Source organism: Lethenteron reissneri, chromosome 1 (genome assembly GCF_015708825.2).
Source record: "Lethenteron reissneri isolate LAM-NWPU_2019-01 chromosome 1, ASM1570882v1, whole genome shotgun sequence".
NCBI lineage: Eukaryota > Metazoa > Chordata > Hyperoartia > Petromyzontiformes > Petromyzontidae > Lethenteron > Lethenteron reissneri.
In genome coordinates this window covers 5,014,893-5,029,685 of record NC_083779.1, presented here as the reverse complement: position 1 = coordinate 5,029,685, position 14,793 = coordinate 5,014,893, and the positions used below count along the sequence as shown (strand labels likewise).

The following is a 14,793-nucleotide window of genomic DNA, read 5'->3' as shown; positions in this document are numbered from 1 at the left end:
TTTTTTCTCCGTAAAGTCACGTAGGTAAAAAAAAAATTTAATAAAAGTAAAATATTTTACTTTTACGCGACTTTACCGAAAAAAACCTAAGAATATGAATCCTTGCAGTTACGAATGCTTCAAATCTATACTTCACCATGTTGGTCAGTGCAGGTCAGCGAAAGCAGATGGGGGGTTGGGGGGCTCCAGGACTGATTGATTCCAATATCACTCGCAGTGTGACCTGTGACCGGGAATTTAACTCGGGTCGCCAGGTTGATAGGGCAAGGCGTCGTGAACTGTTGCGCCATGACCCCCCCCCCCGCCCCCCTAATGCTCGTGATATTTGCATCAAATCGTGAGTGTGTGAGAAAGATTATTTGCAATCTAGGCAAATTATGTCCAAATGATTGCTAACGATGATGGAAATAACGAGATGGTACAAATAAAGAAAAACATTGTGACTGGGTGAAGACCCCCAGGTGGCCGGCCCAGAACACACTGGCGCTCGGCTGGCCTGAGAATGTCTCGGAATTCCCCAGGAAGAGTTAGAGTCCGTCGCCAGGGAAAGGGAGGTCTGGACCACCCCACTCAACATGCTGCCGCGACCCTCACCAGGACAAGCGGATTGAGAAACGAACAAACGTAAATTGTGACTCTCGTCGTCTTACTAGACACAGGACGTTACATTGTTTTTTCCAAATTGCAGGTCACGTTTCCCACACTGATGAAGACATGTCCATTTTTAACCCATGCGCGTCATTCCCGCGTACTGTAAGAGAGAGCGTGCGCAAATGCACGGCTTTATTAACCGATAGATGCGAAAAGATGAACTGCGAAGATGACACACGAGGTCTGCACTTTTGGAAGAGCATAAACAGATTACAAAGAACAGAGATTGTGCATTAACCTTTTTCCAAACTTTGGTGACCTTTGCTCTAAAAAGAGACATGTTTTTCTTAGGGTTGCTTTGGGAGGTCACGTAAACAGCGGTCTAGCGACAGTAATAAAAGATAAGTTATTCATTCACACTCATTTCTTAGATTCCTTTCGTCCATTGTGTGTGCGAAAGGGTCTGCACACACACAAAAACGCACGTACAAAGCACTCGCATGTACACACAAAACAAACAGCTCCATCATCAGATGTGTGGCAGTGACGAACAGGCCAAACAAAAACAGTACGTAATCCACTCATTCTGTACCTGAGAAGCGAGGAGAAAAAGCATCAATACACCTATAGAAGCAGTGCAATAACAAGATCAACAACAAACACTGCTCCTGCCGTACGTAATGGGACTCTTGAAAAGTGGTTCCCATACCTGTGACCCGCCAGACACTCGTGGTCTGCAAGACCGTGGGAAGCACTGTGTGGAACTGTCGCAGTTACTTTTTTCACCTACACGCTATATTTTGTACTGCTCATTGCAAAACTATTCAGACCAATTGAAAAAAATATATAGTTTCAGTAACTCTTTGATGAGCATTTTCCGGTGCTTTTCGAGGCATGTTATTTTATGGCAAGAGGGGTCCTGAAAGCATACCTGTCAACCCATACGGTTTACCTGTATTCTTGAACAGGGATATTGAGTTTTCAGGTCCATACGGTGTACACCCGTTTCAATGCGGGCAAAAAAAATGTGTCTATTTGTTTGTGCTTCTCCCTCGACTTTGTAGGATGAACGTTGAGATTTGTAAGGGCACGGGGGGACCAATAAGGTCTGAATTGGTCTGTAATAAGGTAGGTACTGAAAAGGGGTTGACAGGTGTGTGAAAGGTTGGGAACCACTGCTTTGTGGCATGAAGAGTTCATGAGAAATGGCATCGCGTCTTCAACACGTGTAAATTAAAACCGATGAATGTGCAGAAATGTGCTGATGAGACAATTAACAAATGAGGTGTCCCACTTTTCCAAGCTATTTTTTGTTTGTTTAAAACATATTCCAGTTCTACATCACACCCTTGTTATTTCATTACACACAACCCACCTTGAAACCACATATTACACGTGATAAAACACCTCTTACATAAAAAAATATATCCACAAATGTGACTAATGCCTTGTATGCGTAGTTCACCGTTAAAAATAGGAAAGCCTGATAATCTAAAATTAACTGTTGGATGAAGGCCTCCCCAAGCCGTGTCGATAAAGGGGGTTGTTCGACCTTACATTACCACCACGATGGTCTGTGCCGGTTGGTGAGGGTCGGAGGGGGTGGGGAGGGCTGGGGATCAGATATCACTCGCCACTGACGTTAGCCATGGCCACGTATCAAACTCAGGTCGCAGGGTTCAAGGCGTAGCGCGTAATCCACTGCGGCACCACTCCACCGACGATAACAAAATTGATTATCCAGGCAAAAGAAGGTACGCATAACAAACCCTGGAACAAAGATACATTTGGCCAGGGTCAGCATTTCCTTGTAGCAATGGGCTTCAGGAAAATATTTTTCGTCATTGAGGTTATTGTCACGGTTTTCATTTTAGCCATTTGTGTTGTTTTTTGTTGACACACGCAACTGCCCACCTTGAAAGAGGATATGGAGGTGGTAGAAAAGGCACTGGTGGTCGACAGGATGGAGGCCAAGGAGCCATGGCGGCGCAAGTTAAAGTCCGAGCCGTTGATGATTTCTTGCTGCAAGCCGTGGGCACGTGGAAACGACAAGGCACACGTACACACACAGTCAAATATCCCCCGTATAGCCTGAGCAGACTGTTGGAGCAAGTGCTGTTAGCGAGCATCTATGAAGGCTGGCACGGCACACGAGGGGGTGGGTGGCCAGCACCAAACCCGGCTGCCTTTGTCTCCCCAGTGGCGATGTTTACACACTACACGAGGTACTAATTTGAGGCCGAGTTCACCTCGGGTAGGAGGCCCATGACCGGTTCAGATAATCGTCACTGGTGTTAGCCATAAGCGGGAATCGAACTCGTGTCGCCAGATTCGTGGCGCAGCGTGCTAACCACTACACTACTGCTCCCCACAAGCGGTAGTGTAGCATACGCACACGTAACACACACGCATACACACAACCGGTGCACAGACTTACCTTCCTAGTTCCAACCAGAAAAGACCCAAACTCGGTCAAGAAAGCAAACGTGAAATAAAAACTCAATACATTTCGTCAATAACATTAAAAGGTGACATTACAGGCAATGGCTCCCTTCCTGATAGCAGAGAAAGAACCATTGTCCATAAAATTCCTAACATATTCATTATTTATATATCCCCTTTTCGAGGCGCCGTTATTGATGAATGTGCCGGGTTTGTGTTTGTGTTCTATTGCAGTGTCAATTTATTTTTTTGTGTTTAACATTAAACGTTGAACGGCATCATTCATCCTTTTGATCGGTATTTTTTCCTGCTAATTAATAGAAAAAACGTGCAGATATTTTTTGTTTTATCATGTATTTTTGGAAATCTAGCTAAAAGCAGTTGTTCAGAAAGCACTCTTAGTATAAAACATGACTGCACACGTAAGGTCAAACTGATGCAAAACAAATTATTCAAGTGGGAATTTAATACAAACAGCTAATTTTGTCTCCAAATAATGTTGCTTTCTCCCTGCCGTGTACATTTTTAAATGTCGCAAACGCCACCAGTAGGCAGACAGACGCAAACCATTAGTAAGATAAAAGATAAATATGCATCACGTTTAAAGCAAATCCTGTTTGTGATCAATTATTGATGAGGGCTGTGGGATTTTATGAAGCCTTCCCCTTGAACAACCATCTGTTGAATAAGTAAACGCAGTGGGCAGACACCTCACCTCACCTCCAGCGGATGGCAATAGTTAATGAAACACAAGCTGGGCTGGCCAGGCAACTAAATCAGTCTGCAGCTACACAAGAGCAGAGGTTGAAAGGAACAGGGCTTTTCTAGTTCAAGGCAATCATTACAAAAAATACACATCAAGAGTCGGCTGTGCTAAACAAAAAGCCCTACTGCTCACTACTTAACGGTCACCCAAATGGAACCATTAAACAAACCCCCATTTCAGACTTCAAACTGTTGGGGGCCAAACAGGTTTCCCAAGCGGGTCACAAACACACAACATAGCTGGAACATCAAATGAAAGAGATTGGAAGAGTGCACTCAGTAAAGGTTGGTCGGAGTTTTGTGCACAACTGTTCTTGAGTAAATATCAACTTTGGAAACTGCATTGGATACAATGTTTACTCGCAGGCATGGCGAACAGCTTCATAGAAATGTTCCAAATCATTCTACACAGCTTGTAATGTGTTGATTCCTTCATACGTAAAGTGTACGTGGCTTTTGATTGTTTCTTATGTTGTGACATTTATCTAGTTAGCTAGAAGTTACACATGTTCAGGAGGTGCATCTAAATACTGAATCTCATTGACGTTTTAAACCTTTTTGTTAAAGCTTAGATCTTCGCAGTTGTGCTGGAAAGTACTCTGATGTGTTATGGTTGTAGAGTGTATTGTTCAGCATGAAGTTAGACATTTCACTCCACATACTGAGAGCCTCAGGAATGGGACTGTAAAAAAAAACATTTCTCCCCCGATTTTATACGTAACATGCTATCAGCATCACAGCATAAAACGAACAATCCCTTCATGTTATAGCATGGTCCAGAGAAGCATATTCCACAGAGCTGCCTTTGAAATCCCTTCAAGTCACCTCTAATTCACATAGGAGGAGAGAATACTTTCCCACCCTGTCAAAGTATTTTTGTCAAATGACAATTAACCAAATATTGCCAAGGCTGAGAACATCAACCCAGGTGAGTCACGGGCAGCTGTCGAGATTCAAACTGAGGATCTCAGCAGTGGCTACTCGGCATGCTCTGACCTTTGATCCCCCCCGAACCACCAGCAGAGTACGTCATAGATCTGATAAGCACCCGGGGGCAGGTTACATGCGTTCATTTTACGACCTTTAAAATAAAATAAATCTGGCGCCCATCCAGTATTACCAGTTTCCATATTACATGTTTTAAGCTGCAGATAAATGCCAACAATTCCACGTGAGAGCCTCAAAACACCTCCCACAGGCACATTTTTAACAGGGGTGTAAAAAGCATGAGGTTGAGATTCTAAAAACCTAAAATATATCCCATGTACTGCATACGGCAGTGGCTGAGAGTGAAGCCAAGTACAGCATCGTATGCAATGTCAGAAGCTATCGGCTGTTATCGTGCATTTATTGCAAGGGCTATTGCATAATGCACCCTTATCAATGGGCACATTATGAACTTTGCATTATTTTGAAACTGAGGAATCACAGTATTTTTTCAAGTACAATTTACACACTATGTATATACACAATCCACGACTGGATCAAGGTCTCCCCATGCTGTGTCAGTCATGATTGTTATTAGATCACACTTCATCACGTTCGTCAGTGTGGCTTGCTGAAGGGGGAGGGTGCAGGGTAGGCCAGTTGCCAGTGAAGATAACAGTTGCCACTGACGTTAGCCGTGGCCGGCAAATCAAACTTAGGTTGATGAGTTCATATCGCGATATGCTAAACCACTCTCCCACTGCTCCAACCCATACTGTATACACCACGTGAAACTTGAACAATAGCCAACCTTAAAGTTACCATTTACTGCCACACACGTGTTAACCATAAACTGTATGCATTGCAGGTTTAGCTGGGTCGTAATTTTTTTGTGCACGTCTAAAACGTTCAGTCAGCACTCCTCAAGGATGGCGGCGAGATGACTGTCGGGCATATTCTGCATATATTTTAATGTCTGTGAAACATCATTGGATTTTCACACTGAAAGGCGTAAACAGGAAATCGTAATTTTCAGAGCTTTAACATTGAAGTCAACACTCCTACCATTGCACGGTGTACTGGGCCATACCCAAGTCCCACTATTATGGGGAGGATTGTTAAAATAATCTTGTAAATGACCCTCCATAAAGCCATCAGATTGTACTCATGTGCTTATCTTCTAAAGTTCTTGCTCACAGAGGCCAAAATAGGGCAATTTGTAGGGTTATTATTTTTTCCACGTAATCAGTGCTCAGACCAGATCATGTTCATCAGTTTTTAAAACACAGCACGGTAAAGTTGTCACTGGTTACTTTCTTTATGGCCACCGTGTAGATATCTTTGACGTATTTATTTTTGTGGGACATGGGGTACTGACCCGACGCTGCCGAAAAAGTCAAGTCCTGGGCAACAGTGACAAACTCCACTCAAGAATGAGCAAACACACCACGGTGTAACTGAGATTTGGCCCAGAAGAGTGACCTTTGGGTTAGCGTTCGCGTGTTTACAACGGCGGCGACGACGTGCCAGTTAAAAAATGCCTGCTCCTGTTTACCCACCATGACAGAAGCGCACACCGTCGCTCATGCACAGGATGCTCTTGTCAACGACATAAGACATCTTAACGAGCGCTTTGGAATAATAGCCCGTTTCAAACAGTTGAATATACTCTTGCAAATTTGGGCAAATGTTTACTGCACCACCGTTGCTGCACTGCAGAGGACAAACAAAACAAACAAAAGCTACTTCTTGCTAGCTCTCACAGTGGCATTACATTCAAAATGCCATCTCGCAAGAATGACGCCATTAGAGTAAATACCGACCCCATTGTAGCCAATGGAATGAATGTGGTTAACGCTTGACTTGCCGAGGAACCTAGAATAACTCACCACACAATGACGCCTCCTGTTTGCCCACGGATCACTCGTGGAGATGAAAACTCAGGGCTCACCACCAATTTGTCCTCCACTATTGCTGAGAGAGTATCCGAGTGACAACTTTCAACGCAAGTACACACCCAATATGCATGCGCGACGCAGAGCATTTCCAAGTGGCAAATTTTAGCTGTGAGCCAAGATTATTGTAGGTGTGAACAGAATCAGCGGGTCACAAACCCACAACAATTGTGTTTTTGAGCCGAGTTTGGTGGCACGCGTATGTAATCCAATACCTTAAGAGGTAAGAGATGGTAAGCCTGAACACTGCTTATCACAAATGCGCGTCATAAATTGATCATGTAGATCTAGCAATATTCCGAAACCCACTGGGCTGTGATGTGGCCAGGACATCTATGGCAGTAGATAACACTAAATAATAATTTGCGGTGTTGTGCAGAATACAAATAACACAAGAGATAATAACACCAAGGTTATCCTGCATATGTCTCTCCACATGAAGTATAACAGTATTTGTTCCATTTGGAGAGACAGATATACGGAGGATGCTCTTGTCAAAAAGTATGTGGAGGGGCGGATACATATAGAGAGGAAACATATCTGCTCATGGCAGTACAGCAAGTTTGTAAACAAGTTTGCATGGATCTTTGAGTCTTATTCCCCTTACGTACCGGGTACTCAAGTTTACTTCCGACACACAAAACGCTCCATGAGAAGAAAATGGCCAAAATATCCCAATGCAGAAGCCGTATGAATAAGAGTACTGAGGCTCAGTGGGGCTGGATAAAATCACATGATTGTGTTTATGCTATTACACAACAGACACGTGCCCTGGTTTATTTATAGCAATACCGTTCACCTCTCAAATGCATTCTGCACGTCAAATTTTGTTTAATTTAACACTGTCTGGAAGTATAATGAATTAGCAGTTTATTTACTGAACGTAAAAAAATGTACGGATGTGGCTTTGGTCGTGCTTCTCTGGCACATGAGGCATGCAGTAAAACCAGTTTTCAGACAAAAAAAAACCCCTCCAAGCTGCTCCTATGCCACGCAACCTGACACCCATGGCTAACCACCTATGTACCAACTAAAACTCTTTGCGCCGCCCATCGTGTCACGAGCACTTACACGTAGATTTCAAATTAACCGCAGCAGAAGGAAAAAGACTTCACCCTTTTGTTTGACTCCCAATTGCCAAGGGTGTTGGTTACCTTTTGCTTGACGTTAACAGATAATGGAGGGCGAGTAAGAAACAGGAGAGAGAATGTGGGTCTTGAGATCATGTATCAAGTGATGAGTGGAGGAGCTGTTAGGGCCGTCAATTACCACACTGTAATAGGTGCAACAACATGCTTTGAGACATCACAATTCAGCCTGTCTTCGAAACAAACGGCCCGCATGAAGCAGTAAACACCCACTGCAACTTTTCTTGTGAAGGTTCCGAAACCAGCGTACCTTGCTCTGTTCCAGGATATCCATCCAAATTCTCCTCTCCTCGGCATCTTCCGCCCTCATGTACCAGACGTTGTCGTTGACTCGGACGTCAAATCGACATTCGTCAAATTCATGCGGCTGCAATACACACACATACACACACAGAGCAAAACAAAACCACGTGAGAGTTTAGCCGGGCTCTCCTGCGTCTCTTCAGCCGCAATATCTTCTCTATGTGCAATGCAAACTTGCTCGCTCTTTATTTTCACGTTCACGACACCCTTATCCTCGAAATGGTGTATTTAAGTAAGTATTTCACTGTCTCGATTTAAAGCTTTCGTGACTGCAGGGATTCATCTTCTTGGTTCTTTCGGTAAAGTCACGTAGAAGGGAAGTACGTGACTTTACCGAAAGAACCAAGAAGATATTTCACTGTCAATTGTTATATCCGGCACCTGATGCAATTTCTTGGTTCAAAAGCAAGTCTCGGAGCTGCTTCTCTGGGGATCATCACTCTGCCATCACTCTACTCTTTTAAACAGACATTATTGACGTACAAACAATACAAATGCGAATGTATGTAATTGTTTTGTGAGATGATTTGGTTTGATTTACTATATATTTTTAATATTTTATATCGTGTTCGTTAACCCTTGTTGCCGTGTCTGTCTGCTGGCTGAGTCACCCTTGACAAAAGAACCGCATAGTTCAATTGGTAATTTACTCGGATAATAAACTTCTGATGTTCACGACATATCAGTACAATTTTTAAGTAAGTATTTCACTGTCAATTGTTATATCCTGCACCTGACGCAACTTCTTGGTTCAAAAGAAAGTCTCGGAGCTGCTTCTCTGGGGATCATCACACTGCCATCACTGTGCTCTTTTAAACAGACATTATTGACGTACAAACAATACAAATGCGAATGTATGTAATTGTTTTGCGAGATCATTTGGTTTGATTTACTTTATATTTCGATTTAAAGCTTTCGTGACTGCAGGGATTCATCTTCTTGGTTCTTTCGGGAAAGTCACGTAGAATGTATAATAATAATAAAAATAAAACATAAGAAAATAATATAATAACATAATATAAAAATATAATAAAATAATATAATAATATTTTATTATGTTTTATTTTTACTATTTTATTATTTCCCTTTTACGTGACTTTACCGAAAGAACCAAGAAGATTACTTTATATTTTTTATATTTTATATCGTGTTCGTTAACCCTTGCTGCCGTGTCTGTCTGCTGGCTGAGTCACCCTTGAAAAAGAACCGCATAGCTCAATTGGTAATTTACTCGGATAATAAACTTCTGATGTTCACGACATATCAGTACAATTTCACATGAGCATTATTTGTCTCGAGCTTTCGTGACTGCAGGAATTCATATTCTATCGGTCTCTCGGTTAAGCCACGTAGATAGAAAAATAATAACATTAATAAAAATAATAACAATATCACGACGTTTCGATCGCAACACAAGCAATCGTCATCAGGGAGAGCTGCTGAGGCAGGAAAGAATATATTATTTTCCTGCCGCTATATTTTTCACCTGATGACGATATTGTTATTATTCTTATTAATTTTATTATTTTTCTATCTACGTGGCTTTACCGAAAGACCCAAAGAATATGAATTTGCAGTTAGTTGAGGGACCAACTGGATTTTAAAGGCAAATTTAAGCAGAACTCTTGTTCTGTCACCACATATAAATCTAATTATGTTTTACATCGTACATTGACCTATTGGCTTTCCAGAACAATATTATCCATCAGTATTTAAGCAAGCAAATTTTAAACAGAGTTGTGCAATGCTGGGTACAGCCTGGAATGGCACACAATGATAGGTGTGGTCCCAGTTGTGATAGGTACTCCTTTTGGGCAATGCATCAGTTAAGGGGGGGTTATTTGCCGAGTATGGGTGGTGGTGGTGGCTGAGAGATCTAAAGTAAAGTATGGTTTCACTATGCATACAGTTCTGCATGATGCATTCTTAACCACGGCCTCCATAACTCACTGCGTGTGCTCAATCCCTTGCTAATAATTTAAAAGAACACACAGTCCATTTCGTGACTCATTAGGTCACGGTGAACGGTGTCCATTTCGATCTGAGATCATCGAACCGAAGCACAATTGTGTTAGTTCACCAAGCTTCTGACAGGTGTACTACATGAACTAAAGCTTGAATCATCAAATACCATGAGGAAATATGGTATCATATGCATGCAATACAGACCATCGGGCAAGGATCACTGGTTCCCAAACGTTTACAGTTCAGTTTTATTGTTTGGCAATAAAATAAACTATTAGCATTTGAGTACAACCACATTCGACTGTAGCACACTGTGTCCTGAAAACAAAGTACAATTAGAAAATTACAAAAATGGATCACCATAGTATCGCAGGAGACAACAAATCACACGAGCCGATGCAAATATTTACTACTATAATGAGCCAAGAATGTCTGTGTGTCCCGCGCGTGACGTCACTCCACGTCGACCAGAGGTCGCAATCGGGTACCCGATACCCGTACCCTACCCGATACCAGGCTACCCGTACCCAGCCGGGTACGGGTACCCGTTTGCGACCCTGGTGCGGCCGGGTACGGGTACGGGTAGGCCGTGAGTCACTGGTGAGTCACCGTTTGTCACTCATTTCCAAACGTCTTGTCTCTTCTCACAATTCAAGTTCCTAGACACAACCCACCCGCGCCTGCAACATGGCTTCATCCCAGAGGTCGCAATCAGGTACCCGATACCCGTACCCTACCCGTATCCGGCCGGGTACGGGTAGGGTAGGGTACGGCCGGGTACGGCCGGGTACGGGTATCCGTTTGCGACCCTGGTGTGGCCGGGTACGGGTAAGGAATCAAAACCCGTTTGCGACCTCTGGCATCGACCAGCCCCCCTCATTAATAATCATGAGCAGGTAACGTCACTCCACATAGAACAGCCCCCCTCATTAATAATCATGAGCAGGTGACATCCTCCAAATGGACACCCCCCCCCCTCCATTAATAATTAGTGGCTAACGTCACTCCACATGGGGGGGCGAGGCGCCTCCTCCCCCATTCTCAGCGTCGACTTACAACCCTCACAACAAAGGCAGAACCCTCACGTCACGCGATCTCCGTAACGCTGTTGAGACATAGAAGTAAAAAGGACGTCATGATGAACAAGGGATTATAACCTTTAAATGAAATAAGTCTATGTCACCGTGGCCTTACAAATTGCACGCGAATGGATGCAATGAATATCACTTCGCGGTCTGCTTTTCGCTTGCAAGTTTCATATTTACAGCAAAACACCCGTCCTTGGATGGGTAAAAGGCTAGTTCCTGTAGATTTAAGCATTTACTAAAAACACCATCCGTGTAATAGACATCTAAATTAAAAGCCATCTTACTATTTGCATGCACGTCAATGGCAGGCGGATGGGTTTTGAATCTCCCATCGGGATGCGCACGTGTGTCAAGCCACAGAGAACAAACGCGTCATTTGTGGCCAGATCACTTCTGAAAAATAAGTGAATACCTCAGTGGGCTTTGCCTGGTAGGATGGGGATGGTTTCGTTGCATTTTTATGTGTTTGGGTGATTTTTTACCTTTCATTAACTATGCACTACGATCATGATTTTGTGATGTTTGTTGTTGAAACTTTCTTACCCGGCCCTACTCGACATCTGTGAAGAGGATCTTTATAGCTAATCGGATTCTATCCAGTATAAGTATTATTATGATTGTGTCATAGTACAATAGGGATATTTTTTATTCTACGGTGTCCAGACCTATGGCAGGAAAACTTACATTGTTCGGTTAAACCAGGGGTCGGCAACCTACGGCTCCGGAGCCGCATGCGGCTCTTTACAGGCTGCTTCTTGACGATATGTACAGTATGTACTCAGATGCATTGCGGCTCTTGAAATACTGAATTTTGTACCGAATTGGAAAGAAATGGCTCTTTTTGTTACTCTGGTTGCCGACCCCTGGGTTAAACCAACTGTGATCCGGGGATAAGGTAACCTTTGCTTCTTTAGTGTCGCTGCAATAACTTAATGCGTACACCAACAAAAAACACACAACCTTTTCTTTAAAAGGTTTACTCACACTGTAATTTTAAAATGTCAATAATTGGCAATTATACTGCACGTACAAATATGTTCAATACATGTACAACTGCAGGACTGTAAAGGTGTGAATAACGCAATTACCCCTGACAATTGGTTGTAATAATTATTTAAATTACAGCCCTTTTTTATCAATCCACTGCTGCAAGAAGGCCTCCCCATACCATATCGGTAATGGGGTTGTTTGACCATACTTCACCATGCTGGCGAGTGCAGGCGGGTGAGGGTTGACAGAAGCTAGGATTGGTTCAGAAATCACTCACCACTAATATACGTATGTTGAACTTCTTTCGCACCATACGTAGCCAACCGTGCTAATCGGAGGTGCGGATGGCAGCCATCACCAGGAATTGAACTCGGGGCACCAGGTTCATAGCGCAGCGCACTGACCACTGAAGCAGCCACCATTCCCAATCTGACTACTGGCAATAAGACCAAAAGCGGATGAGTCTGGTGACCAGTATCCAGGAATTGAACTCGGGGCACCAGGTTCATAGCGCAGCGCACTAACCATTTAAGCCACCATTCCCAATCTGACTACTGGCAATAAGACCAAAACCGAATGAGTTTGGTAACCAGTCTTCAGGAACTGAACTCAGGGCACCAGGTTCATAGCGCAGCGCACTAACCACTGAAGCCACCATTCCCAATCTGACTTCTGGCAATAAGACCAAAAGCAAATGCGTCTGGTGACCAGCCTCCTTTGGCTAAGGCCTGCGCAGTACATTTCCTTATTCTGGACAGAGAAAAACCTTACATGTAAATTTTACTACGGTGCAACATATAGCGTGTAAAGGAGGCAACATGATTTGTTGGATACGAGTACTACTTTCTCCAAAAAAAATCATCATCAGCAGCCACAGTCAATCCACTGCTGGATGACGACTGCTCAAGCCTCCGCCATTTCTCCTGCGATGCAACAACACCTACACACCGGTCTCCTGACGTCAGCCACCAGGTGAAACAAAACAAGCAGAAACTAAACACGAGTTGATTTGATCACTCCATCTCCTCAACCGACGTCCTTTTTTGACGCGCTCCATTCCTTGGCCGCCACTCCCGTCAACGACAGGTCATCATCCTAATAGGGTTTTTCCCCTTTTTTCTGGCAACAAAACTGACAACTTTTGCAAGGAATCATGTTAACATTAACCACAATACTTGCAGTCAAATACGTTGTTTTTGAACTGTGCGCCTTTTGGCGTCATCTGGTCGAACACCATATGAGACTAGGCTCTAAGAAAAGCTGTATCTGGTGTGGACCAATCAGTTTCAAGGACAATGCATAAATTATCAGAGTATTGTTTTTTTTGCATTTGACTGCAAGTATTGTGGTTAATGTTAACATGATTCCTTGCAAAAGGTGTCAGTTTTGTTGACAGAAAAAAGGGGAAAACCCCTATTAGTATATTTTGGTACTGGCAAAGGAGGCCTCATGATGAAGGTCATCATCCGTTCGATGTGTCCTGCCCAAGCCCACTTAGATTCCTTAACAACTGATGGAGGTCATCAACCTCAATGTCCTCTAATCTACGCTCTTCTTTCTGTTTCTCAAAATAATTCCAAGCACACACCTGTCTAAACGTGTATGCTCAAAAGAAATCATCTGGTGTTCAAAATAACTCTTCAAACACTCTCACGTATTTTCGCACCTCCGATTAGCACGGTTGGCTATGCACGGTACGAAAGAACTTCAACATACGTACATAACATCAAACATGTGACATGCCTCACACTGCATGCCGATACAGTATTAAATATTATTGGAGCATCTTCTTGGTTCTTTCGGTAAAGTCACGTAGAAGGGAAATAATAAAATAAAGTAACACATATAAAATAATTATATTATGTTACTTTATTATTATTTTTATTTTATTATTTCCCTTCTACGTGACTTTACCGAAAGAACCAAGAAGATGAATCCCTGCAGTCATGAAAGCTTTAAATCGAAAATTATTGGAGCATGTTTGTTTGCATGTTTTACCACAAGTACGTGTGGTTAATGCCGACTTAATACCCTGCAAAATATATCTATATTGTATTTCAACATCTGAACACCTATTTTATTGCCAGAAAGGGTAACACCTATTAATATTTTTCATACTGTGATACTGGCAAAAAAAATCCCATAGCTATAACAGTATTAATGTTGAAACTTTGTACATCAGCGTAGATAAAGAGCTGACCCAGCCTGGAAGCGTTAACAGAATTGGCCAAGAGTAATTCTTCCTGTCTTATCAGTGGCAGCCTTGAGTGACCACAGGACTTGTACTTATGACCTCAACTCAGTTTGCAAGGCAAGCATTTATGCCGCAAAATGTGTCATGAGAAAAAAAAGTTTCTCGAGTAAAACCAAGAAGTTGATGTTTCTCTTACCAAATGCAGAACTAAGTAAGCCTTTCTATGTTAAAAAGTCGGCTTTTAGCAAACAATGCAGCCATCACCTGAACTCACCACACCACAGCACTTGCATTATTTATCATTTATTATGTAACAAGCATACTTAAGGGCTAAGGCAATCTGACTGGGCTAAAATGCATAAATGTGAGGTGAATGAAATCGTCACATTTCTTTCATACCGCAATATTTTTACTTACAACGCATG

At 42.8% G+C, this 14,793-nt stretch overlaps 1 protein-coding gene and 1 long non-coding RNA gene across 5 annotated transcripts in view; both read right to left on the bottom strand.

Moving 5' to 3' along the window:
* The window catches only part of LOC133361321 (uncharacterized), a 329,555-nt gene that overhangs the window by 270,651 nt on the left and 44,111 nt on the right, over positions 1–14,793 (bottom strand). The window lies entirely within an intron of this gene.
* LOC133347263 (ceramide transfer protein-like) overlaps positions 1–14,793 on the bottom strand; it is a 48,605-nt gene that overhangs the window by 25,654 nt on the left and 8,158 nt on the right. For all 4 annotated transcript variants that reach the window (XM_061559662.1, XM_061559426.1, XM_061559516.1 and 1 more), the window contains exons 2-3: positions 8,079–8,195; positions 2,506–2,613 (exon numbers count right to left, since the gene is read on the bottom strand). In XM_061559662.1, the coding sequence (XP_061415646.1) occupies positions 2,506–2,613; positions 8,079–8,195 (225 nt within the window). The remainder of the gene's footprint in view (positions 1–2,505; positions 2,614–8,078; positions 8,196–14,793) is intronic.